The 25,790-nt window shown below is 47.2% G+C and overlaps 2 protein-coding genes across 2 annotated transcripts in view; one reads left to right on the forward strand and one right to left on the reverse strand.

Moving 5' to 3' along the window:
• Positions 1-10,908, forward strand: part of ACAN (aggrecan) — a 119,346-nt gene extending 108,438 nt beyond the window's left edge. Inside the window, exons 18-19 of the mRNA XM_060260015.1 lie at positions 5,269-5,451; positions 10,408-10,908. Coding sequence (XP_060115998.1) covers positions 5,269-5,451; positions 10,408-10,496 — 272 coding nt within the window. The 3' untranslated portion in view covers positions 10,497-10,908. The remainder of the gene's footprint in view (positions 1-5,268; positions 5,452-10,407) is intronic.
• Positions 10,909-14,743: 3,835 nt separating this feature from the next.
• HAPLN3 (hyaluronan and proteoglycan link protein 3) overlaps positions 14,744-25,790 on the reverse strand; it is a 34,713-nt gene continuing 23,666 nt past the window's right edge. Inside the window, exons 4-6 of the mRNA XM_060260215.1 lie at positions 23,736-24,104; positions 19,599-19,901; positions 14,744-16,959 (exon numbers count right to left, since the gene is read on the reverse strand). Of these exons, the coding sequence (XP_060116198.1) occupies positions 16,679-16,959; positions 19,599-19,901; positions 23,736-24,104 (953 nt within the window). The 3' untranslated portion in view covers positions 14,744-16,678. The remainder of the gene's footprint in view (positions 16,960-19,598; positions 19,902-23,735; positions 24,105-25,790) is intronic.

Genomic DNA, 25,790 nt, shown 5'->3' on the forward strand with positions numbered 1-25,790 from the left:
TACTATACTGAAAATTTGGTGCCTCTACCTCAAAAAAACAGCTCCCCCAGAGCCCCTGAAACTTCCAGATCAACTCCCTTTATACCCTATGAGAATCAATCTCCACAAAGGGAATAATGAAGCGCTCAGCAGACATTTCCCTCCCCCCCCTCTTTCTGGTGACTCTGAAGCAAGGGATTGGCCTCTCTACTCATGAGTTGCTGCCAGCTTCTTCAGAGTAACACAGACACCCCATCCCAAGAGGAAGCCTCCAGGTGGAAAGGCACATGGTCCTCTGGGGGCGGGGCTTCCCCCTGCCAACCAGCTGACTGGGGGCGGGAAGGAGCCTGGGAAAGCAGAAGAACCCCCGCTGGGACCTGGGATTGGCAAGCCTAGAGCTGAGTCCATTTTACTTGTAGGGATCTTGATTTAATTTGATTATTTTGTGTTTAATTCGATTTATACCTCGCCCTCCCCACCGAGGCAGGCTCATATTAGTCATATTTATTCTACTTTCCAGCCAAAATGCCCTCCAAAAGAGAGCCCAAAGTGGCTTTTTGGTATATAAAACCAGTGCAAATGACATTCAAATGAAGGGCACATGTTATTGGGGAGGGGATTCTCAGTCGGGAGTTGGGTCACAGCAGGATGGGGGGAAGTGCCTGGCTGCTTCTGTCATTGGCAAATTGAGATTAGAAGTATTCACAGAAGTCCTTTGGAAACTATTTATGGAGCACACAGGATGACTTGAGAAATCTATTAAAGTACCATAGGAAAGAAAGAAAATGTCATAATTAAAGGCTCCAGTGAGGGTTTGAAGGTTGGTTAGCAGTAATTCAATGAACCATTCACACCTCATGTAGAAAGATACATCAAAATTGCCTCTTCTGAGGTCATCTACTAAGGTCTATTATGCATGGGTGCTTTCCCTTGCTTTCACTGTGCATGTCCATCAGGTTTCCTTTGTTGTTCTGCATTGATATTCCTCCCTTCAGCTCTCAGTTTGATTTCTGATCACTGTTTCTTCATGTTTTCTGAGAGTGCTTTTGTGTCAGTTTTTCTCTTGTTTCACTTCCAAGCTAAAGGTAATTCAAAAGTGTACAGATTCCCTCAGATCCTCTCCCCTGCCCTATTGCTGCCCCTCGAAGGTCACTCACCCACATGGAGATTGTTCCACCCACTCTGCACCTTCTGCCATTCTACCCCTTCAGCAGTGTACAAGCTCCATTTTCCCCTGCTTTTTAAGTTTTAATTTTTTTACGAGTGGCATGAATATGAAACTATCACTAATCTCAGATCACTGATTTTTTAAAAATTAAAATGACAGTGGGAAAGTTTAAAAGGAGCTGAGTGAGGTTTAGTTCTCCGCTGGTATTGACTTGAAAGTGGGATTGGAGAGGAAGAAAATGGCGGTGTCCCCAGTGCAAAAAAAAAGTGCTTTAGTGTTACATGCACACAAAATAAAGGTGGAGGGATCGTCAGTGCAGAATGAAATTGACATAAAATGTAAAGAGTGACAGATTGAGATGGGAAGCCTAAAGTTTTAGAAACATTTTTCTCTTTAATGCTTTAGTGAACAAAGTTTTTTTTTGGGGGGGGGGCATGCTGGCCATTTCTGGAAGCTTAACATTAAAATGGAGGCCAAATCACCGGGACCTTCTGGAAACAGCCAAACTTAAGAATCAAATTAGAGAATCACAAAGAGAAAACCACTCAAATTTGCAAGAGGAGGCAGGAAATTAGCATTACTATGCAGCTGCACTAGGGAATCAGCAAAAATGCCCCCCTTTTTTTCAATTTAGTGGCACAGGAATATAAAAGTGCTCCAGAGCTTCTACTAGAAGGCTCCTCCTCCATACAAATTGCAGCCCTGTGCAAAGTGTGGTGGAGTCGCAAACAACTTTGCATAGGCATGCATATGCACACATGTACACACAGAGTTGCCAATGATCAGTTTGCGATGCTAGTGTCAGTTGGTTCTACAGTGCATTCTGTATACTCACATATTTCCCCATATTATGAGATTGTGCAACTCTGTCCCACTTTTTCACAGTGTTTGATAACACAGTAGAGAATCATCTAGTGCTCAGCAATATGGAAAACTGGCCTTCACAGCTGCTTGTTATAAAATCATAGAATTGGAAGGTACCCCTAGGGTCATCTAGTCCACCCCCTGCACAACGCAGGAACTTCACAAATACCTTCCCTCCACACATACATCACCAGCGACCCCTGCTTCATGCCCAGAAGATGGCAAAAACCTCCAGGATCCCTTGCCAAACTGGCCTGGAGAAAAATTGCTGACTGGCCCCAAAGTTTCAAAAAAAAGTCTGGTCAGTTTCAACATAGGTTTTCCCTCTTTGCCTACATTCCTATCTGTTCCTTTTAATTCAAGGAACTAATGCTAAAATGCATGCACAAAACCTGACCATGAGGATTTAAATGGAAGGCACTATTGTGAAGTTGTGAAAGGGCAATTGCATAATTTTTTTAAAATCACCCGCACACATCATAAGTGACATTCCACCCTGATTTAGAAATGTGTGGGTGGGAGGTGTTATTGTAGCTGTAGAATAAATACAGCAACGGAAAAAGAATGGTGCATAAGGTGGGCACAGAATCCAAAGCCAAGATTCATAGAATCATAAAGTTGGAAGGGATCTCCAGGGTCATCTAGTCCAACCTCCATTAAAAGTTTACTGCTCTGAAAACCTGCAGTAAGATGTGTGTGCGTAATGGACCTGAGTCTCTGCAGGAGTCTCTGTTCAGTGTTTGGGGTGGGCCTCAGGGATGGAGGATTAGATCAGGGCTGTAGCAGTGTTGGATGTTTAATTTACTACACACATATGCACACAGTTTTCTTGATCTAAAGGGCTCCCTCCCCATATCCAGCTACAAACTTAAGTATTATACATTGGTTCCTCCACAGAATTAACAGATTCAAGGAAAGGTGTTGGGGAGGGGGGGGACTGAGATAGGAGAAACAGACTGAAAGGATTTAAAACCCCATGCCCTGTCCTCAGCAGTGTTGCCTCTAAGCTGAGTTAGTGTGAGCTAGCTCACAGTTCTTTAGCCTCCAGCTCAGGCATTTTTGTCTTCGCTCAGGAAAAATGGCCCCAGAGCAAACTGATTTATGAAGCAGCTCACAACTTTCATGCCAGTGGCTCATAAACCAGAATTTTTGCTCACAAGACTCCATAGCTTAGAGGCCGTATTGGTCCTCAGTTTTATTCTCCCTCCTTCCCTGCCTGCTTTTAACTTTAAAAAGTGGGGGAAGGGAGAACTCATCGCAGTCCTCCCTTTATTTTTCCCAAGGCTTGACCTAAACATCCTGGCTTGCCCTCCAATTTCAGCATCCCCATGACTAAGTTTCAAAGACAACACTGCAGTTGAATCTCAAAATGGGGCAGAAGAAGAAGACGGGTTTATGCTTAATTATTTATAGCTCCCATCCTGGCTCCCACACTTAACAAAGGAAATGAGTTCCTCTGTTTCTGCAGCCACTGAGCCTGGCTGATGGACTAGGCAACAGGAGGCTCTTAGCAACACTGGCATCAGAAGCACTCAAGGAGAGCACACCAGACAAAAGCTGTGGTATGGAATCTCCCATCTTGTGTGAAGCCAAGAAGAAAGGCAAGGAGAACTTTACAAAGGACTTGCTCCCTGTTCCATTAAGTGACAAGGTCAGAGAACAGCTTTCAAACAGGAGACTTGAGTCTCCCAAGGATCTTCTCAAGAGCATCCATTTCTAATGCCATTGAATGTTCCCAAACTCCTGAAACCTGAAGCACTCTTTTCCACTTGGTTCTTACTGGAGACACACACTTCACTGCTACATCCAAAAAGTTCTATTTTAGTATATACAGAAGTAAGAATTGCCTTCTGCCCACAGTGAAGAACTACATCTCATGTTTCTGTGTGAATAACTGTTTGGACTATGCCTCCTGACTGGAAGGAGGCCAGTCCAGAACAGTGACTGATATTGCAGTCCTAAGCAAAGTTGCACCCTTCTTACTCCATTAGTGTGCCCATTTCATCTAATACAAAGAATTACTCTCTTCCAACTAAATTTTGAGTATGCAAAGCAATGGTTCATGCAGAGCTGCAGTAGGCATCTCTTCCTTTGTAGGTGCAATGCTCTGCGCTTACACGTACCTTCCATTTGATTTTCTAAAATTATTTCCTATTTATATTCACTTGTTTATTTAAAATGTTTGTGTCCTGCATCATTAGCCACTTACAGCTCTTATGGCACCTTTACATCAAAGCAAGATTACAAAGAATAAACACATCTAGTACCCCAAAAGAATGTAAAACTTAAGAGCAACTTAATTTCAAGTCCGTAGCATGTTAAAAAAAGCAATTTTAAAATGCCAGCAGTAACCCCTGGAGCTTCTAACAAAAAGGAATAGACGCCCATGTCACCCTGCTGGATCAGGCCAAGGTTCTATTTAGTCCAGCATCCTATTTCACATTGTGGCCAACCAAATGCTCGTGGATAGCTTTCAAGCAGGACAGAGGGACCCAAACTTTCCCTGTTGTTGCCCCCCTAGCACTGAAGACTCCTCCCCCTAACACTTGAGATACCGCCTCTGAGCATTTTATCATCACGGTTAAAAGCCATTGATGAGCCCATCCTCTCTACAAGTGTTATGGGGGAGGTATTTCTGCCACTGCCCTGGTCCCTCTCACACACGTATCCCCAGTAATGACTAGTAGAAGAAACTTAAGACATGATGTCATCCCATTTGGCAATTCCCTCACTTTGAGTCCCGTTAATTAGCTGCTGCTTGCAGGGGATGGTGCAAGAGGGATGTCACATCACATAGAGCATAGAGTTGGAAGGTTCCTCCAGGGTCATCTAAACCAGCCCCCTGCACAATGCAGGAAATTCACAACTACCTCCCCACACACATATATCCCCAGTGACCTCTGCTCCATGCTTCTTTGAGGCATTCACCAAGAAAACACATAGGAAGGATACAGGTCATTCTTGTCTAGACAGATCCTACATTTCTTTTCCAGAGGAGACACAGCCTATGTAGATGACCAGAGTACCCCTAGGATTAGCAGCCTCATCCCAGACTGGCCTGGTGGTTGGTCTCATTCTACCAAGTGGTAATGAAGTTTTTGCCACCCATTAGAAGAACTGATGAAGATCCTGAGAAAGTATTCACACTGATGTGACTAATTTCTTCAAATCTGTTCAGTTAGGAGCACCATCCCTACCTAATGCGCTGCTTTGAGTAGACAGTAACATTAACTGAAGGATTTCTCTTTCTCTGCTAGTTGCCTGCAGTCATCCACCTGTGGTAGAGAATGCAAGGCACTTTGGTAAGAAGAAGGACCGCTACGAGATCAACTCCATGGTGCGGTACCAGTGCAACCAGGGCTACCTACAGCGCCACGTGCCCACAGTTCGGTGTCAACCCAACGGACAGTGGGAAGAGCCACGGATAGCCTGTATAGATCGTACGTATTGATCTGTTACTACTCTAGCCCCTCAAGATCTGCTGGGTTTAGGTAACTAGAGGGTCACCTAGGGCTCCTGAGTTGTAGATGCTACAGGGCTGGAGACAGAGGATTGCTCAGGCCTAAATAATTGCAGCCCGCTGAGCCATTGCAGTCCACCAGTCACATGTGGCAGTCCACCATGGTTTCCATAAGTCTCCTTAATTTACTGCTGGCCTGAAATTGCAAAAAAAAGGGGGGGTTGAGCAGGAAAAGAGGGGTTTTTTCTTTGCTGGAACACCCTTACTGCTTTGCAAGAGCTGGCTGAGATGGGTGCAAAGAAAGGAAGAAAGAAAGGCTACACTATTGGAGAAAATGACCTCTGTTAGCAATTTCAGGCTAACAGTGCAGCAGCCATCCGTCAAAGTTGCTTGTCTTGCTCCACTGCTAAATTAGTTGACAGGTTTAGCATGATCTGTAAGGCAAGTTTGCTTCAAGAAGAGGAAGTCTAGCCAATACTAGAGTGGCCTTTTACCGTGCTCAGACTTCCCTGCACCCCTAGTGGCAGCAGCCAGAACTGCTTTAAAATAGATGACCCTCCAACTTCAAGGGCCCTCCAGCTAGCCTTACCAATCCCCAGGTCCCAGCGGGGGTTCTCCCGCTTTCCCAGGCTCATCCCCGCCCCCAGTCAGCAGGCCAGCGGGGGGAAGCCCCGCCCCCACAGTCCCCATGTGACTTTCCACCTCTGGAGGCTTCAGTCTCCGATTGAAAGGCTTCCTCTTGGGATGGTGTGTCTGTATTACTTTGAAGAAGTTGGCAGCAACTCGTGAGTAGAGAGGCCAATCCCCCTTCAGAGTTGCCAGAAACGGGGTGGCGGGGGGGGGGGGAGGGAAATGTCTGCTCAGCACTTCATTATTCCCTATGTGGAGATCGATTCTCATAGGATATAATGGGGAATTGATCTGGAGGTATCAGGTGCTCTGGGGGGCTTGTTTTTTGAGGTAGATCCACCAAGTTTTCAGTATAGCATCTAGTGCCTCTCCCCAAAATACCCCCCAAGTTTCAAAACGATTGGACCAGGGGGTCCAATTCTATGAGCCCCAAAATAAGGTGCCCCTATCCATTATTTCCTATGGAAGGAAGGCATTTTAAAATGTGTGCTGTCCCTTTAAATGTGATGGCCAGAACTCCCTTGAAGTTCAATTATGCTTGTCACACCCTTGCTCCTGGCTCCGCCCCCAATGTCTCCTGATATTTCTTGAATTGGACTTGGCAACCCCACCTCCAGCTGACTAAAGCCCACCCACCCTGAATTTTGTCCTCCCAGTCTTCTCTGTTGGCAGCCCTGGAGTCATTACCTACATATCTGATAGCCATTTGCAGCTCAACAAAATAAAGTGGGCTGGAGTTATTCTTAGGGCGTTTTCGCACTCACCTTCAAGTGGCGCGACCACCCTCCTCACGCCGGAGGATCTGCAGGGATTTCGCATAAGAAGCGCCGGAGCAGCCAAAAGAGCCGGCGACTTCCGTCGCAAAAGCTGCTCAAACGTTTTCCTGCTTCTTGGCGGTTTACGTTTGAGCGGGTTTCGCGACGGAACTTTCCGGCTCTTTTGGCTGCTCCGGCGCTTCTTATGCGAAATCCCTGCAGATCCTTCGGCGTGAGGAGGGTGGTCGCGCCACTTGAAGGTGAGTGCGAAAACGCCCTTAGTGTCCTGTAAGCTATCAGAGGAGTGCTAATTTGCAAGCCTGCATCACAATGATATAAGCACTGGGAAAAGAGGGGGAAGAATGGGCAGAAGGGAGGCAAGGCAAGGTGGATGGACTTCTGTCATGCCCCCCCCCCAAGATTTGTTGCTATTCCTGCTATTAGAGGAAGAGAACTCCCTGGTATAGGGACTTCACTGAGGAGGCTCAAAGAAATCCCTACCTTAATCATTGCGGAAAGGAATGTACTTCTTGGAGTGGACAGAATACTCATATGCATTACAAATACCTCTCATCTGGCTTTCTTCTCCTACTTAAAAAAGATCAGTCATCACAGAAATAGCAGAAGAGAGGCAGGAAGGTGGTTTATGCCTCAGATACAGAAATGCTGTTAGTTAAAGAAGATGATGATATTAGATTTATATCCCGCCCTCCACTCAAGAGACTCAGAGCGGCTCACAATCTCCTTTCCCTCCTCCACAACAGACCCCCTGTGAGGTGGGCAGGGCTGAGAGGGCTCTCACAGCAGCTGCCCTTTTAAGGACAACCTCTGCCAGAGCTATGGCTGACCCAAGGCCATGCCAGCAGGTGCAGGTGGAGGAGTGGGGAATCAAACCTGGTTCTTCCAGATAAGAGTCCACACACTTAACCACTGCACCAAACTTGGTGTTATGAGAATTATTGGGTTTGAATCTCTCCCAGTTGAGCCTGGACTGCAGGGTCCAGCGGGCAAGCAAGGCACAACCATTCCAACATTAACAGTGCAATCATAAACAAAGCTGTAGCCATCTCAGCCCATTGCAGAAAATGGGCTTAGAACAGTAAATCTGCTTTGGATTGTGCTGTACATCACAGCTGGCTCAAAATCTTATGCTAACCTCAGCTGCTCAGCCTGGGGCCTTCTAGGGATGCCAGCCTCCAGGTGGGACCTGGGGATCCCCTGGAATTTCAGCTCATCTCAAGTACAGAGAGAAAATGGAAGCTTCGCGGTTTCCCAACCTGGATCTGACAACCATTCCCCCCCATCCCCCACCAGTGGCTAAAGGGAACCTGGCAACAGGGGTAATTTCATTTAAAAAAGAGGTGCCAGAGCTCATACCACAACCATTTGCATATGCCACACACCCCTGACATCACCGGAAGAAGAAGACAATGTTGGATTTATATCCCGCCCTCCACTCCGAAGAGTCTCAGAGCGGCTCACAATCTCCTTTCCCTTCCTCCCCCACAACAGACACCCTGTGAGGAGGATGAAGATATTGGATTTATATCCCGCCCTCCACTCCAAAGAGTCTCAGAGCGGCTCACAATCTCCTTTCCCTTCCCCCCGCCACAACAGACACCCTGTGAGGTAGATAAAGATATTGGATTTATATCCCACCCTCCACTCCAAAGAGTCTCAGAGCAGCTCACAATCTCCTTTCCCTTCCCCCCACCACAACAGACACCCTGTGAGGTAGATGAAGATATTGGATTTATATCCCGCCCTCCACTCCGAAGAGTCTCAGGGCGGCTCACAATCTCCTTTCCCTTCCTCCCCCACAACAGACACCCTGTGAGGTGGGTGGGGCTGGAGAGGGCTCTCACAGCAGCTGCCCTTTCAAGGCCAACCTCTGCCAGAGCTATGGCTGACCCAAGGCCATTGCAAGTGGAGGAGTGGGGAATCAAACCCAGTTCTCCCAGATAAGAGTCTGCACACTTAACCACTACACCAAACTGGCTCTCCAAGACGTACTAAATTATATCAGCTCAGCATGCTTCTTGAATTACAGTTGTCATAATAAAACTTTACTTCCATCATCCTTTTAAAATTACGTTCTCCTATGTGGCCACAGTGGCATGAGAAAGGTTTTCATCCGTCTGCTTTATAGATTTTGGTTATTTTCCCTTTTTTTGTGGGAAAAAATATTAGAAAGTTTGTCAAATCTTAAAGTTCAGCAAGATTCTCACGGGGGTTTGAGCAACGGAGCCCAGAAGTAATTGGGGGGGGGGGGGTAAAAAAGAAAGAGCACAATTAAATTTAGAGGTTCCAGAGCTCCACTCCTGTGAGCTCCTGCCCCAACTGAGGTCTGCCTGGCAGCCCCACAAGAGTCACTGCATCACCTCCCAGGGTTCTGAGCAGAGCTGGGTGTGGTGCTTCTAGGAGGGCCCCTTGAAATGCACTGCCCTTGAGGGCTGTGTGGACTAGCTTCTGCATCGTGGCATGAATGCCCTTGTCCCCCTGCGTTCAGCACAGCAAAGTGACCTGCAGCTTTTGGGGGAACTGTTACAGGGCAGCCGTTTGCCATTTGATGCATTGTGATAGTTTCATCACCATTTGTCATGTGCCTCTTCGGTGTAGCTGTTAAGTGTGCGGGCTCTTATCTGGGAGAACCGGGTTTGATTCCCCACTCCTCCACTTGCACCTGCTGGAATGGCCTCGGGTCAGCCATAGCTCTGGCAGAGGTTGTCCTTGAAAGGGCAGCTGCTGTGAGAGCCCTCTCCAGCCCCACCCACCTCACAGGGTGTCTGTTGTGAAGGAGGAAGGGAAAGGAGATTGTGAGCAGCTAAGTGGGTGGGCTTATCTCCAATGTCACACCATTCACAAATTCCCACTAGACCCTCGAGCTTATTACACTGTCGATCTATTGCCCCCTTCCTCCCAGGAGCTCAAGATGGTCCTCCTCTCCCCCACATGTGCCGAAGGCCACCCAGTAAACTTCTTGCCAAGGTTGGGATTTGAACCCCAGGTCTCCCAGCAACCATGCTGATATCTCTAACCACTATACCACACTGACCCTTGGTTCAGTGCTCTCTGATTCACTGACCAGGATGACCAGCAAAAACGCCACCTTTGGCTGAACGGGCCATAATGCTTGGCTTATCAGCAGTTAGGAGTACCCACTGGACAGTAGGAGAATTGTCCCAGTGCAGGATAGGTAACACCCTGCTCTCTTCACCCTCCATGTCTGTTGAAAGGGGGGTGGATGGGAGGAGAGGCAAGAGAGAAGTTACCACAAAATGGACTGAAAAGAAACGCCAAGTGGATTCATTGGGTCCCAGAGCTCCAGAGGCAAGAGAAGGCCCGATTGTGTAGTGGCACGCCGACTGGCGCCGTAGCACGTTCAACACGGCCAGCCGGAGGAATAACACGCTACAGCCTCCGCAGTGTTTTTCCAGGGAGGGGAGAGAGAGAGAGAGGAGCTTGGTCAAGCTAGCTCAGGACAAGCAGGGTCTCTGTAACCTTCATCCATGGCTAACAAGATGTCTTTTCTTCTCTCTCCACTCCTACAGCCTCCACCTACAAACGTAGACTACACAAGAGAAGCCCACGGTCTCGGTCAAGGACCAATCGAGGAATGGCACAGAGTACCACCCATTAAAGAAAGGAGAGCAAGAGATGAGAGAGATTTTATGGAACAGTTATATTAACAGAACCAATTTCTTCTCATTGCTTTTTTTGTTGTTGTTATATAAGGAAAAAAATTATATTAAAAAAAATCCACCTTGTGTATATGTAAAAAAAAAGAGGGGGGGGGAAGAAACCTTTTCAAAGCAGTCAAGCAAAAGTGATTATGATTCCAGCATTTTTTAAGCTAACCACCTGGATCTTTGTGCCTTTGGGGTGGGAATTGGGGGGGGGGGGACACAAGAGGGTAAGTTAAATAATAAAGATTATTAGGGGTGTAAGGGTCCTGAAGTTAGCCACAGATTATTTAATCTGCAGGGTGGACGAGACTTTTGTTATTTTTGTAAGCAATTTTTGTTTCTTCTTTCCAGTGCAGAGTAGATTTTAGGATTTCAGGGAGGGAGGGGCTGCTGGAGGTTGCAGAACCAGAGATAAATCAAGGCATTTGGGCCAGAAGGGGACGGAAGGGAGGAGTCACGCCTCTTCAAGAGGTGTTGGGGGGGAGGCCGTTGCTTATTTGGATATATTAATTCCTTTAAATAAATGCAAATGTAAAACAATGTGTGGAGGCTGAAATTAACAAGAACCAGCAGAGGAGATGGGGAAAAACAGCAAGGATGGTAATCACAGGAGGACAGGCGTGGAGCTAAATGTTGGGGGACTCCAGCGTCTCTTGCTTTTAACTCTGCCCCTTTCCTTGCCAATTTCCAGCTACTCGGGTCTGGTTCTGGCATCATTCCCTCCCCCCCCCCCCCACAGCATCCTGTTGATTTCTGTGTTTAGGTGGCATTAAGGAAATTGGGGGTGGGGGGAATGGGTGGAGGCAAAAGTCAGGTGTGGAATTGTTTTCTGTGGCCCCAGAAGGCAGGACCAGAACCAGTGGGTTGAAATTAAATCAAAAGAGTTTCCGGCTCAACATTAGGAAGAACTTCCTGACCATTAGATCAGTTCCTCAGTGGAACAGGCTTCCTCGGGAGGTGGTGGGCTCTCCTTCCTTGGAGGTTTTTAAACAGAGGCTAGATGGCCATCTGACAGCAATGAGGATCCTGTGAATATAGGGGGAGGTGTTTGTGAGTTTCCTGCATTGTGCAGGGGGTTGGATTAGATGACCCTGGAGGTCCCTTCCAACTCTATGATTCTAGGTCTGTCACAGGCCCTGGAAATGTCCCCAGGGGATCAGGCCTTCAAAAATACAGACCTTTTTACCGTGGCCACATAAACACCAAGCAAATGTGATCCCTTTGTAATGTGCCTGTCTGTAGTGGGCTGCCAAGAGGTGAAGAAAGGTTCACTATTCCCATGAACAGACATGGACTTTATGCTAAACACTTCAGTCCTAAACTGAGTTATAGCCTTGGAAGTCCACTGAAATTAGTGGGCTTAGACCAGGACAACTGTGTTTAAGTTAGGTGCAGTGGTTAAGGGCACAGACTCTTATCTGGGAGAACCGGATTCCCCACTCCTCCACTTGCAGCTGCTGGAATGGCCTTGGGTCAGCCATAGCTATCACAGGAGTTGTCCTTGAAAAGGCAGCTGCTGTAAGAGCTCTCTCAGACCCAACCACCTCACACGGTGTCTGTTGTGTGGGGCGAGGGAAGAAAGAAAGGAGATTACAACTGCTCTGAGATTCAGAGTATAGGGCGGGATCTAAATGCAAAATCTTCTTTGGCCTCCAATCATGGTGAGCCAGCTGCCTTAGAGAGGATGGCAAGCAGGACACAGAGGGTGAGTTCTGCTTCTTTCTCGCACACAGCAATTGCAGGTGTACTGCTTTCTAACATGGAGGGTTTTTAGAAGTTCTTGTGGCTAGTGGCCATTGATAGTTACAAATATGTCTAATCCTTTTTATAAAATCACCTAAATTTGTGGCCAAGCTCAATTCTGTAAGTTATTTGCTTATAGCATAAAAAGCTATGTCGTCAACTATATTACACCCCACCTCCCAAGAGCACACAGGGTTGAATACATGATGTTATTTCTTATTATCGTCCCCACAACCTTGTGGGATAGGTCGGGCTTTCTTCTGAGCCTTTTGCTGAGAAATTCAAGGAGCTTTATTCTTTGTCCATCAGGCTCGTGCTACTTATGAGACTTGCCTCTTCAGCCATTTTCTCCCCGCTTCCCTGCAAAATGTAAAAGGGGGGGGGGGACCATTGAAGCCTGCTTTCCCTTTCATGGCTGTTTCTTGTCTCAGCACACGTGGAGAAGGCAACTCCCATCCTGAGACGGCACTCGCTCTCCAAGGGAACCCTGTGCAGAGCACCCCACGTTCCCTACATCTATTTATATATATTTTTGAAACATAATAATTATAACAAAAAAAGAGAGGGGGGGAAATAGTCATTTAAAAGTAATTTAAACGGACTTGCCAACATCTCTGGGATGCTGGTAGGAGTCTGGCTTTTTGCACGTGTTCTGTTCTAAGTGGGACAAGGGAAACTGTCAGGGGGTGGGAGGCAGAATGAAGCCAGAAAGTGCTTGTCTGATTTCTCTGTTAAAAGCAAAAAAACAAAAAGAGAAACCTACCACAGAAGCCTTTTTTTTTTCTTTCTTTCTTTCTTTGTAACTCTTGTGCATTAAATGCAAGACTGAAAACAGCCATGTCTGCTGCTGTTGTGAACCCTGTAAAATAAAGCGTTGTATTTTATCCATGCTGGGGTACTGGTTGCACACTGTGTGCAAGAGAGTGTGTGTGAGAAAGTGTGCATGGTAAGAATCCCCATTAGTGTGCATACCTGTGAGTCTGAGGCTAGGCTTGGTGCTCTGTAATGGAGCAAGGACTTAAATCCACACTGATGCTTAGGGATGCAAAGAACATTGTGTGGGGGTCCCAGGCGGAGACAAGAACAATGGGACACTGTGGAAAGATCCCTTTCCCCACCCCCAGCCTTGTACAGTCACTGATAATGACTACCAATAACTCAATATGGTACTCAAATTTCTCTCCCACAGTTTTGTTCCTTGTGAAGCAGCCTTGGTCCCTGGTCTATCTAGCTCAGCATCATCTTCTGTGACTGATTCGAGGTAGAGAAGCATCTTTCCCAACACCAGAGGACTCTTAAGAAAAGATGCCAAGGATTCAACCTGGGACCTTTTGCACATGAAACAGGAGCTCTCTCACTGTGCCACAGCCCTCCTTTTACTTGTTAGATTAAGGCCTTGACGCATCTCAGGCGCTATTTCCCACAAGCAGTAGCAAAGTACTAATATCTTAAATCAGTGATCTCCAACATGGCCCCTAAGGGTAGTATGGTGCCCATTCGTTCCTCTCTCAAAGAAAAACCAGTCCTGGCTTCAGAACACCCCAGGATACATCACCTTTGGGTTTGCAGGCAGCACCAATTTGGAAGTACCCCTTCCCCACCACACATACACCCTCAAGGAGGAATTTGGGTCTATTTTGTTACCTAGCAGAAGAACCACTTGGAAATCCTGCCCAGTACCAGATTAACCTTGTAGAGGCCCCTAGGCAGCCAAAATCTTGGGGGCTCCTTGCAAATTATCTCAAAGTTGGAGCACCCCCACCACCCTCCTCAGCCCCCACTGCAGCCTGCAGGCACCTTCTCAAAAGCCCCTTTGACAAAGCTGTGTGGGAGAGGCAGAGAAAGGCAAACTTGGGGATGCCAACAGCAGCCGCATCAGGCAAGGAGCAGCTCAGTTGCTGGCTCTTGTGTTTAGTCTGGGAGGGCTGCAAGCCGGGAAAGCATGGCTGCCCATAGGCCAGTGCCTACTTGACCTAATTGTTAATCTGGCCCTGATCCTGCCTCAGGTTTCCACCAGCCTGGAACCATCTGCAATCCTTGCCTTTTCCCCGTTATGCAAGCAGCCTCTGCAAACTTTCATTTCAATGCACAAAGGAAGAGTGTTTAATTTAGGATTGAAGTTCTTTTTATGTTATGCAGAGGTAAGCATAGCCCACTAGTGGCTCTTTGGCACCCCTGTGAATACAGTTAACCTCTGCCCTGTTAACCTCTGCCCTTTCCTTCCTGTTCTCCTGTCACCTCCTCAATACATCTTGCATTTCAAGACGTCTTCCCTTCTGCTTCTAACTGTCCATAAGGAACCTCAGGACTATCTACATTCCTAAAGCTTCCCAGAAAAAGAGAACTCCCAACTCCAATAGCTTCCAAACGCCATGAGAGATGTGAAGTATTGGTTGTGACCGGTTCTTCAGCTGAGGGGAAGGGAGGGGAACCAATTAAAAATGAGATGATAAACCAATAGGATTTAGAAGAGTTTTATTTTGAAGACATCCAAGGGCGCACACACCCTTTGACAGCAAAACCAAGATCCAGGTGTCAAAGTCCACAATAGAGCACATGAACATACAAATATGAAAACTGAAGAGTTTTCTTTAATAGTAGTAGAATAGCAGCTTACAGTGCTGCTTCCAAACAGGCAAATGTTAATTCTGTGTACAGTGAAGACAGCATGCACAGAACACAGTACTGTGCCCATATCTGAGAATCTTGACTTGCATTTCTTAAAAGAGAAGAAAGCACATTTCTTCTTAATGCTGGGTAACATTCAAACATGCAGTCCCTGACCTGCCATCTGAAGTGGCACAGCAGAGCAAGAACGCTCACGAGATCCCGTTAGATTCAACACAGCAATCTGGCAGGATAGCACTACAGAATGGAAGTCTCAAGCCCATTGCCACTGATACTACCAAGAGCTTCCAGTTCTCAGAAGCAAATCCTATTAACATTTGACTACAGATGTGGCATATGCTAAATTATCCAACAGGGAGGCACACTATTGTTTCAATAGTCACAATGGGTTTCCCACCAAACAGTACAGAGTACAGACCTTCTTCTGCACAGTACACTGAATGCCAAATCGATGAAGGAACCATTCCCTTCAATCTTCCCATTGGGATGTCTGAACCGCTCCAGGGGAGGCATGTTTAAGGGGAGGTATACATGCATTCATCCTTTACTTTATACACAGACAAAGAGAAAAGAACTTTCAAACTTCTCTAGGGACTGGGGGGAAAGGTGAACTGGAGACATTACAAACACTAGCCTCAAAGGCATGCAGATTTGACACAATCAAGTGAACCACCTTTTCCACAGTTCATGTTGAAAACTAGCAGAAACAGTTGTGCCAGAGGACTGGGATCATGGGCAGCAGTGCTGTGAGCCAATAGCCTCCAGTGGCCTTCAGATGTTACATCTGTCTTCACCCTGAGATTTCCAAGAGACAGCCAGGGGGTGAGTAATGCTAATTCCCAGGGCTTTTTTTTTTAGCAGTTCCAGCTGGTTTGGCATCAAGGGGTGTGGCCAAATATGCAGATGAGTTCCTACTGGGCTTTTTCTACAAAAAGCCCTGTATGGAACAATGGTGACATCGGGGGGGGGTGGCCTAATATGAAAATGAGTTCCTGCTGGGCTTTTTTCTACAAAGAAAACCCTGCTCATTCCTTATTTCACAACCAGCTGTTACTATAAATCACCTGCTGCGGCAGCAGCAGCACATCCTGTCATTTCCACAGCCAAACCGTTAGATCTGATGGGATCAAGAGCTCATGGGCTGAGAAGACCTGAAGGGGGGATCTGGCAGTGAAACCAGGAATCTTCTGCCACGGCCCAGCTCCTGAATACCCAGGTTAGCCTGAGCTTGTGAGAGGTTGGAAACTAAGCAGGGTTGGCCATGGTTAGTTCTGGGGTGGGAGACCCCCACCAACACAGATGGGGTTTGCTACACGGAGGAAACTATTTACACAGCACCTCTGCTTGTCTCTTGCCTGAATTCCCCGCACAGGGGTTGCCGTGAATCAGCTCTGAATGGATGGCATGTTCTTTTTGCTTATCGTCTACAGGCTCTATCTAGCCATTTCTACATTTCTTTTTTTTTTTTAAAGTTGCCTGATCTTTCAGAAAGTAGACCAAAAACTTTGTCTCAGGTTTCTCCCTTACTACAGAATCCCATGGTCAACAGAGCTGGGTAATTTTGGGATCAGCTCCAAGACAACTACAATGCCCTTTCACTACAAAAGCGCAAAACAAAACAAAAAACATCATTTAAAAAAAACCCCGAAGATTAAAATGCCTCTCCCCCCACCCCGAGACTGGCCCTTTAAATAAGTAACTCTAGAAGGCACCTGAAGGCCCAAGTCCATTCTTCAAAGAAGCTCCTCTCTCCACTGCTCTTCCTTTAGTTCATCTTGTAACAGTAGGCCCCAAATTTCCCACGTTTGGGAAAGCCAAAGCTTCTGACTCCTGGTTCTGGTGGACCACACTTGGGCCGAGGAGAGACAATGGAGTACCGCACGCTTCCATCAGCCAGCCAGCCAGCATCACAACGGTCCAGCCTGTGCAGCTGCCATGCCGAATAGAGCTGGCCCACCTTTGCAATCTCAGCCTTGTCATCCTGGCATGCTTGCTTGGCTTCTTCCAGGGTGAACTTCTGCGGATGAGACAGGTAGTAAACCTCCCCTGTTGGGGGAAGGAGAGAACACATTACTGGGCAGCAAAGGATATGTGCTGTCAGTCACAAAAACAGGGAAGTTGCAGCTCCCCTCCATGTGGTAAGGGTAGTGCAGTAGTTAGAGTGGTGGACTAGCAAACTAGGGGACCAAAGATTCAAATCCCCATCCTGCCATGGAAGTTCACCAGGTGACCATGAGCCAGTCACACATTCTCAGCTTAACCTATCTCAGATAGTTGTTGTGAAGATCAAATAGAAGAGATAAGAAGGATGTAAGTGGATTTAGGTCCCAGATGGGGAGAAACATATGCACTTAAGAAAAAGAAGATATTGGATTTATATCCCGCCCTCCACTTCGAAGAGTCTCAGAGTGGCTCACAATCTCCTTTCCCTTCCTCCCCCACAACAGACACCCTGTGAGGTGGGTGGGGCTGGAGAGGGCTCTCACAGCAGCTGCCCTTTCAAGGACAAGTCCTGTGATAGCTATGGCTAACCCAAGGCCATGCTAGCAGGTGCAAGTGGAGGAGTGGGGAATCAAACCCGGTTCTCCCAGATAACAGTCTGCACACTTAACCACTACACCAAACTGGCTCTCAGAAAAAGATATTGGATTTATATCCCACCCTCCACTCCGAATCTCAGCGTCTCAGAGCGGCTCACAATCTCCTTTACCTTCCTCCCCCACAACAGACACCCTGTGAGGTGGGTGCGGCTGAGAGGGCTCTCACAGCAGCTGCCCTTTCAAGGACAACCTCTGCCAGAGTTATGGCTGACCCAAGCCATCCCAGCAGGTGCAAGTGGAGGAGTGGGGAATCAAACCTGGTTCACCCAGATAAGAGTCCGCGCACTTAACCACTACACCAAATTGGCACTCTTAAGTGCCACCCAGTTGCAACTGACTTATTGTGATCCCCGAAAGGAGCTTTCAAGGCAGAAGCAGAGGTGGTTTGCCACTGCCTTCCTATACGGAGTCTTCCCTGGTGATCTCCCATCCAAGGACTAAACCTGCTTAGCTTCCAAGATCTGACAAGATCAGGCTATGCCACGCAAGCTTTCCTCCCATTGGGAAGAAAAGCATGGTATAAATAAATCAAAGAATCACAGAGCTGGAAGGGGCCATGCAGGCCATCTAGACCAACCCCCTGCTCAATGCAAGATCAGCCTAGAGCATCCCTGAAAAATGTTTGTCCAGCTGCTGCTTAATGATGACCAGGGAGGGGGAGCTCACCACCTCCCCAGGCAGCTGATTCCACGGCTGAACAACTCTGATTGTAAAAAAGTTTTTCCTCGTACCCAGTCAGTACCTTCTTGCCTTTAATACAGACCCATTATTGCAAGTCCTCTCCTCTGCTGCCAACAGGAACAGCTCCCTGCCCTCCTCTAAGTGACACCCCTTCAAATTCTGTTTACATCCTTTTTGAAGTGAGGCCTCCAGAAATGCTCACAATACTCCAGATGTGGCCTGCAGTGTACAATACAAATAAATCAGGGCCATAGCAAACCTCTCTAACTCCATGGTGCTGCCATAATCTCAAGTAGGGTTTCAAAGAAACCAGCAATTTAATAGGAGTACCTGTATCTCAGTTGCCAAGCCCAAGTTTCTCTGTCTCTTTTAGTATACCCGTGTAAAGATGCAAACTGGTGAGAGCCAGTTTGGTGTAGTTGGTTAAGTGTGTGGACTCTTATCTGGGAGAACCAGGTTTGATTCCCCACTCCTCCACCTGCACCTGCCAGCATGGCCTTGGGTCAGCCAAGTTTGGAGAGCCAGTTTGGTGTAGTGGTTAAGTGTGCGGACTCTTATCTGGGAGACCAAGTTTGATTCCCCACTCCTCCACTTGCACCTGCTAGCATGGCCTTGGGTCAGCCAAGTTTGGAGAGCCAGTTTGGTGTAGTGGTTAAGTGTGCAGACTCTTACTGGGCGAACCAGGTTTGATTCTCCACTCCTCCACTTGCACCCGCTGACATGGCCTTGGGTCAGCCATAGCTCTGGCAGAGGTTGCCCTTGAAAGGGCAGCTGCTGTGAGAGCCCTCTCCAGCCCCACCTACCTCATAGGGTGTCTGTTGTGGAGGAGGAAGGTAAAGGAGATTGTGAGCCGCTCTGAGACTCTTCGGAGTGGAGGGCGGGATATAAATCCAATATCATCTTCTATAGCTTTCATAGAAGCTGTCCTTGAAAGGGCAGCTGCTATAAAAGAACTCTCAGTCCCATCTACCTCACAGGGTGTTTGTTGTGGGGAGGGGGGAAGGGAGAGGAGATTGTGACTGCTCTGAGACTCTCCGATTCAGAGTATAGTTCGGGATATAAATCCAAAATCATCATCATCTTCTTCAAATGTATGAACATGAAACGGCCTCATGATCTATCTAGCTCAGTTTTGTTGACTCTGACCAGCAGGCCCTATCTAGAATCTCCGGAGCCAACCTACTTTTTCTGCCTGAAAGTGTGACAGCTAGAGATGCCAGGGATTGTACCTGGAACCTTCAGCATGCAAAGCGGATGCTCTGCCGCTGAGCTCTCCAAACTCTTTGGGAAGAGACCATACCAGCCAGAGAACACAGGATGCCTGTACAGAGCATCAGCCAAAGACCACCTTCCTCTCATCTAAACATCTGTCAATTTGCTGCTAATCAGGGCATTGAGACTCACCTTTCAGATAAGAGGAGAAACAGAAGACATCAAAATGATGCAGGCTCTTGTGGCGCTCTCCATAGCTCCGGATCCCAGGGGCCATCCCCCTTCCACCACAGGGCTCCCGGGACAGAGTGATGGGGTACTGGACCGTGCCGTCTGCCAGCCACCCTGCATTACACCAGTCCAGGCCTTCCTCCCACGACTTGAAGAGCTGTTCAAAGGAGGCAATTACGGCATCCTGCTCTTCACAGGTCCTCTTGGCCTCATGGAAATTGAGCATGTAGCGGCCGCGGTGAGGCTGGTAAGGGAAAACAACCCCTGCGGGATAGAAGAAAAGGCGTGATTAGTTAGCAAAGGAGGGCCTAGAAGGTTTGCTTCCTCTTTCATCCTAATGTTCAATAAGGCTCAAGGGCAACAGTTTGTTGGTGTAGTTACTCTTCGGCAATCAATTATTTAATTTACTTCATTTATTTTGTCCCCCCCTTTTTTCTCCCTAATGGGGACCAAAGCATAATTCTCCTGCTTCATCCTCTCGCCCACCCTGGGAGGTGGGTTAGACTGAGAGCATATGACTGGCCCAAGGTCACCCAGCAAGCTTCCATGAAATAGCAGGGATTCAAACCTGGGTCTCCCAGGTCCTAATTCAACACTTCAGTCCAACAGCACACCACAGTGGTTCTCATCAGGCTCAGCAGCCTCCCCAAAGACCAGAGGGCAATATGATTTGACCTCATTTTATCCCCAGAATGATTCTATGAGGTAGGTTAAACTGACAAGAGAAGCTACATGTAAAGTTCTGCAACTAGATCTCCAGACACCTTGTGTGGGTCTAAAAAGCAGCCAATATGGATTGGACCCATGCTATGGTTAAATCTACAATCCCCACAAACAGAGAGGCTCCACTTCCTTCATTATAGAACCACAGAGTGAGAAGGGGCCACACAGGCAACCTAGGCAACATCCCTGCTCAGTGCAGGATCAGCCTAGAGCAGGGGTGGCCAACGGTAGCTCTCCAGATGTTTTTTGCCTACAACCCATCAGCCCCAGCCATTGGTCATGCTGGCTGGGGCTGATGGGAGTTGTAGGCAAAAAACATCTGGAGAGCTACCGTTGGCCACCCCTGGACTAGAGTATCCCTGACAAGTGCTTGTCCAACTGCTGCTTAAAGACGGTCAGTGAGGGGGAGCCCACCACCTCCCAAGGGAGCTGATTCCATTGCTGAATTACTCTTACTGCAAAAAAAGTTTTTCCTAATATCCAGCCAGCACCTTCCCACCCTTAATTTAAACTCATTCTTGTGAGTTCTTCCTCTCCTCTGCTGCCGACAGGAACAGCTCCCTGCCCTCCTCTAAGTGACAGCCCTTCGAATACTTCAACAGAGCAATCCTGTCCCTCCCTCACCTTCCTCTTGCTAGACTGAACATTCCCAAGTCCCTCAGCCTTTCCTCATAAGGCCCGGTCTCCAGGCCCCTGATCATCCCTGTCGCTCTCCTCTGCACCTGCTCCACCCTGTCCACATCCTTCTTGGAGTGAGGCCTCCAGAACTGCACACAAGACTCCAGGTCTGGCCTGACCAATGCAGTATACAGCAGGGCTACGACATCTTGTGATTTAGATGTTATGCCTCTGTTGATACACTCCAAGACTGCATTCGCCTTTTTTGTCACTGCATCACACTGACTGCTGAAATGTAACTTATGGTCCACCCATACCCCAAGATCTTGCTCACACACACTGCTTCCCAGCACACTGAATCAAACCACCATGCCATTGAAATGGCTTGCCTTAATTTCTTAGTGTGCCTGTCTTTCTTTCCTACTAATGGGTAATACTTTCAATGGCAATATTTATTGAATATTTATTGGGGAATACAGAGCAACGAGGAAAAGATACATTCTTCCTTCCTCTTATGGAGAGGGCCAAACTACACAATGGGAGAACCAATCATGGAATTTTAACATAGTATGCATTTTGGCCCACAGTCAAACGGTGAACTTTGCAGCTGAGACAGGATTTGAAACCAGGTCTCCCTGACTCTCTCCACCACCTTGCACTGGAATCACTGAGGAATCTGGAATCTAAACTGCTGAGTCTCTGACCTCTCTCTGTGTTTCTGTCTCTATACTTCAGAGAGACACATGCAGCAAACACAATACACTGTGCCGCATATGCAGAAGTTACAGACTCATTCAACCACTGCAGGCCGCAGGGGCAAGAAAAATCACCAGCAGCCATTTAGGAGCATAGCAACCTTCAATAGGCAGTTAAATCCAGAAACGTCAATATCCTTCCCCACTCACTATTCTCTAATCCTACTAGTCCAAGGCAGAGGAAGATCCTGATACCAAAGATCCTTTCACTGGAGCTGCCAGGGAGTGGGCCTCAATGGGATCTTGATCTATTTAGTGGGGAAAGATTTGCAGCCACACAATCTTGAGCAATTCAGAACAATCACATGCCAGATTGTCCACATCATAAACATACAGAATGTGTGTCTTTGTCATCTGGTTCAGACAGAAGGAATAGCTGTGAACATAAATAATGGTGTAGACTAATGGTGACACCTGCCGGCCAGAAAGAATAGCCTCAGTTCAGACCTAAAATGAAACTCTGGCTTAAACATTGCTAGTTGTAAAATTAGGACCCAAGCTTGCAGATGATCACTCAAATCCTGGTTTCAGTGCCTTCACTTGTAGCAGGAGAGCACGGTGCCAGAGAGCAAGCCAGGATGTATGCATAAGACTACAGCAGCGGTGGCCAAAGTTGCTTAACATAAGAGCCACATAGAATGAACACCAGATGTTTAAAAGCTGAAAGACATGAATGCCAGATGTTGAGGGAGGGAGGGAGGGAGGGAGGGAGGGAGGGAGGGAGGAAGGAAGGAAGGAAGGAAGGAAGGAAGGAAGGAAGGAAGGAAGGAAGGAAGGAAGGAAGGAAGGAAGGAAGGAAGGAAGGAAGGAAGGAAGGAAGGAAGGAAGGAAGGAAGGAAGGAAGGAAGGATACTTTAACTTTAAATGTATTCTTCAAGCCACTGGCTGGCTTGGCTTGGAGAAGTGATTTAAAGAGACCAATGCCTTCTCCAAGTTGGCCAACAAGGCGGTGGGGGCTTTGAGAGCCACACAGCATGTGTGAAAGAGCCACATATGGCTCCTGAGTCACAGTTTGGCCACCCCTGGACTACACAGTTAAATGATGGTTCAAGAGCCATGTTTAATGAACTATAACTATACTTCAGGTTGATTAAACCACAGCTTCAGGTGATGTCTGAACACACTAAATTTGTATGAACCCATGAAGCCACCTTAATACTGAATCAAAGCATTGGTTTATCAAGGTCAGTCTTGTCTACTCTGAGCAGCAGTGGCTCTTCTGGGTCTCCTTGTTCTCCCCCGCCTGCCCCCCCCCCAACCGCCTGCAAGAAAACATGAGACTGAATCAGGAGTATGAGAGAAGGCATTTCCTTATATGGTTCCCCTTCTTGCTGGCATCTGAGAAGAGGCTACAGTGTAAAGTCAGAAATCATGGGCACTACTTAGAAAAAAGCTGTCTGCATTCCGCACCACTCCCACAACCAAATTGCAGAATTTGGTAGTGGATATAAAATCCCTGAGAATTTCAGCTTCCACTTTAAAAAGAGGCGGTAAGAGACTGTGTTACCAGTCCTTAAGGATGCAAGGAGATATGTTAAATTCAGCTGAATATGGTGGTAGAATCCTAAGTTGGTACAGCAGATTGTGCCACTTCAAATGCAGGCTGGGCATGCTGTTGCTGAAATCCCTCCACATTTTTTTTTAAAAAAACCTCGCCAGTTAGAAAACAACCATCAACTTACAAAAAAGGACATCTGTCCAGCCTACTTTTTGATGAGTTAGCTTTCTACTTGCAAGGTGCCTATGTTTTATGGAAAGAAATGTAACACAATTCACATGTACAGAACTAGCTCTACTTTAATATGAAGAATATGAGCAATGTTTAGCATTTATTTTAGAAACCAGAGATGGGGCTGAGTAGATTCTCCACCTGTTAAGGGGTGAGCCTTCTGGATTATCTTTGGCCATCATTGATTTAATTGACTGCCCTGCACCCGAGGCAGAAGAGCCCAGCCTTTCTCGATGCAAGGCTCAGTTTCCCCTCACAGCACTTCCCCCTCACCTTGCAGCTCGAGATCCACAATCCCACTCTCGTCTTCCAGTCCATCAATGACCTCGCAGCGGTACTTGCCACGATCGTGCAAGCGCAGGTCATGGATCACCAGGGACACATCTCCAGGGCTGTCCTGCTGCAGGTGAGCGCGCCCGTTGAAGTCACCAAAGCTGCGGTGGTTCAGGCCAGCAGCCACCAGCACGTCCTTGTCTTTGGTGCTGTCCTCCCGCAGCTTGGACCACTTGATGCGGATCTTACGGGACTTGACCAGTTGCGGATCATAGTGGTAGTGGCAGGAGAGCGTGACATTGGCCCCACGGTGGGTGAAGATGGGGTCACCTGGAGTTTCTACCACCAGCTTTACGCCATTGAAGTGAACTGGTAGGGAGAGAAAGAAGGGATTAGTATCACCATGGATGAAGTCATCTTACAGGCTGAATCATGCCACCGTGCCATATAGGCCAGCATTCTCTGGACTCAGGCAAGCAACTGTGTTGGATTAGGTCAATGGCCCAGGCAGTCCAACACTCTGTGTCATACAGTGACCAAAACTCAGGTGCCATTAGGAGGTCCACCCACAGGGCCAGATCTCCAGAAGCCTTCCACCCATTGCCCCCCAAGTACCAAGAATATAGAGAATCACTGCCCCAGACATAGTGTTCCCTCTATACCCTGTGGATAATAGCCACAGACGGACCTCTGCTCCATATGTTAATCCAATCCCCTCTTGAATCTATCTATGCTTGTAGCTGCCACCACTTCCTGCAGCAGTGAATTCCATGTGAATTCCGTAAGTACTTCCTTTTATCTGTTCTAAACCTACTGCTCGTTAATTTCACTGAGTGCCCATGAGTTTTTGTATTGTGAGAAAGGAAGAAAAGTACTTGTCTACCTTCTCTATCCCATGCATAATTTTGAAAACCTCTGTCATGTCACCTCTCAGTAGTCATTTCTCCAAGCTAAAGAGGCCTAACTTTTTTAACCCCTCCTCATAGGGAAGGTGTTCCATCCTCTAATCATTTTAGTAACTCAAAGATGGCCAACGGTAGCTCTCCAGATGTTATTTTTGCCTACAACTCCCATCAGCCCCAGCCATTGGCCATGCTGGCTGGGGCTGATGGGAGTTGTAGGCAAAAGGTGAGGTGCAGTAACCAGAACTGTACACAATATTCCAAATGAGACCACACCATGGGGACATTAAGATACAGGGGCATTAAGATACTGGCTGATTTGTTTTCAACCCCCTTCTTAATAATTCCCAGCATAGCATTTGCCTTTTTTATTGCAGCTGCACACCGAGTTGACATTTTCAGGGAGTTATCTACCATGACTCCCAAGATCTCTCTCCTAGTCAGTTACCGCCAGTTCAAACCCCATAAGTGCACATTTATAGTAAGGAGTTTTGGCTCCAATGTGCATTATTCTGAATTTGTCCACCCTGAACCTCATTTGCCATGATGACACCCACTCACCCAGCCTTGACAGATCCCTCTGGAGCACCTCACAGTCCTCTCTGGTTCTCACTGTCCTGAGCAGCTTAGTGTCATGCACAAACCTAGCCACTTCACTGCACATCCCCAACTCCAAATCATTAATTAACAAGTTAAAAAGCTCCAAACCTAGAACCAAGCCCTGCGGTACCCCACTGCTTACCACCTTCCACAGTGAAAACTGTCCATTTATACTCATTCCTTGTTTCCTGTTAAGGAACCAGTTTTTAATTCACAAGTGGACTTGTCCTCTTATCTCAGGACCGCCAAGTTTACTTAGGAGCCTTTGATGAGGAACTTTATCCAAAGCTTTCCAGAAGTCTAAGAAAACAACATCTACTGGGTCACCTTTGTCCACGTTTGTTCACCTCCTTGAAAAAACTAAAAGGTTAATGAGACAAGATCTTCTCTTACAGCATCTATGCTGATTCTTTTTTAGCTTTTGTTCATCAATGTGGCTGAACAAAACAATACTGTCTTTAATAATGGATTCCACCAACTTACCCAATATCTACATTAGACTGACTGGTCTGTCATTTCCTGGATCTCATAGAATCTCCTCTGAAACCTTTTT

The sequence above is a fragment of the Heteronotia binoei genome, chromosome 19 (genome assembly GCF_032191835.1).
Source record: "Heteronotia binoei isolate CCM8104 ecotype False Entrance Well chromosome 19, APGP_CSIRO_Hbin_v1, whole genome shotgun sequence".
Lineage (NCBI taxonomy): Eukaryota > Metazoa > Chordata > Lepidosauria > Squamata > Gekkonidae > Heteronotia > Heteronotia binoei.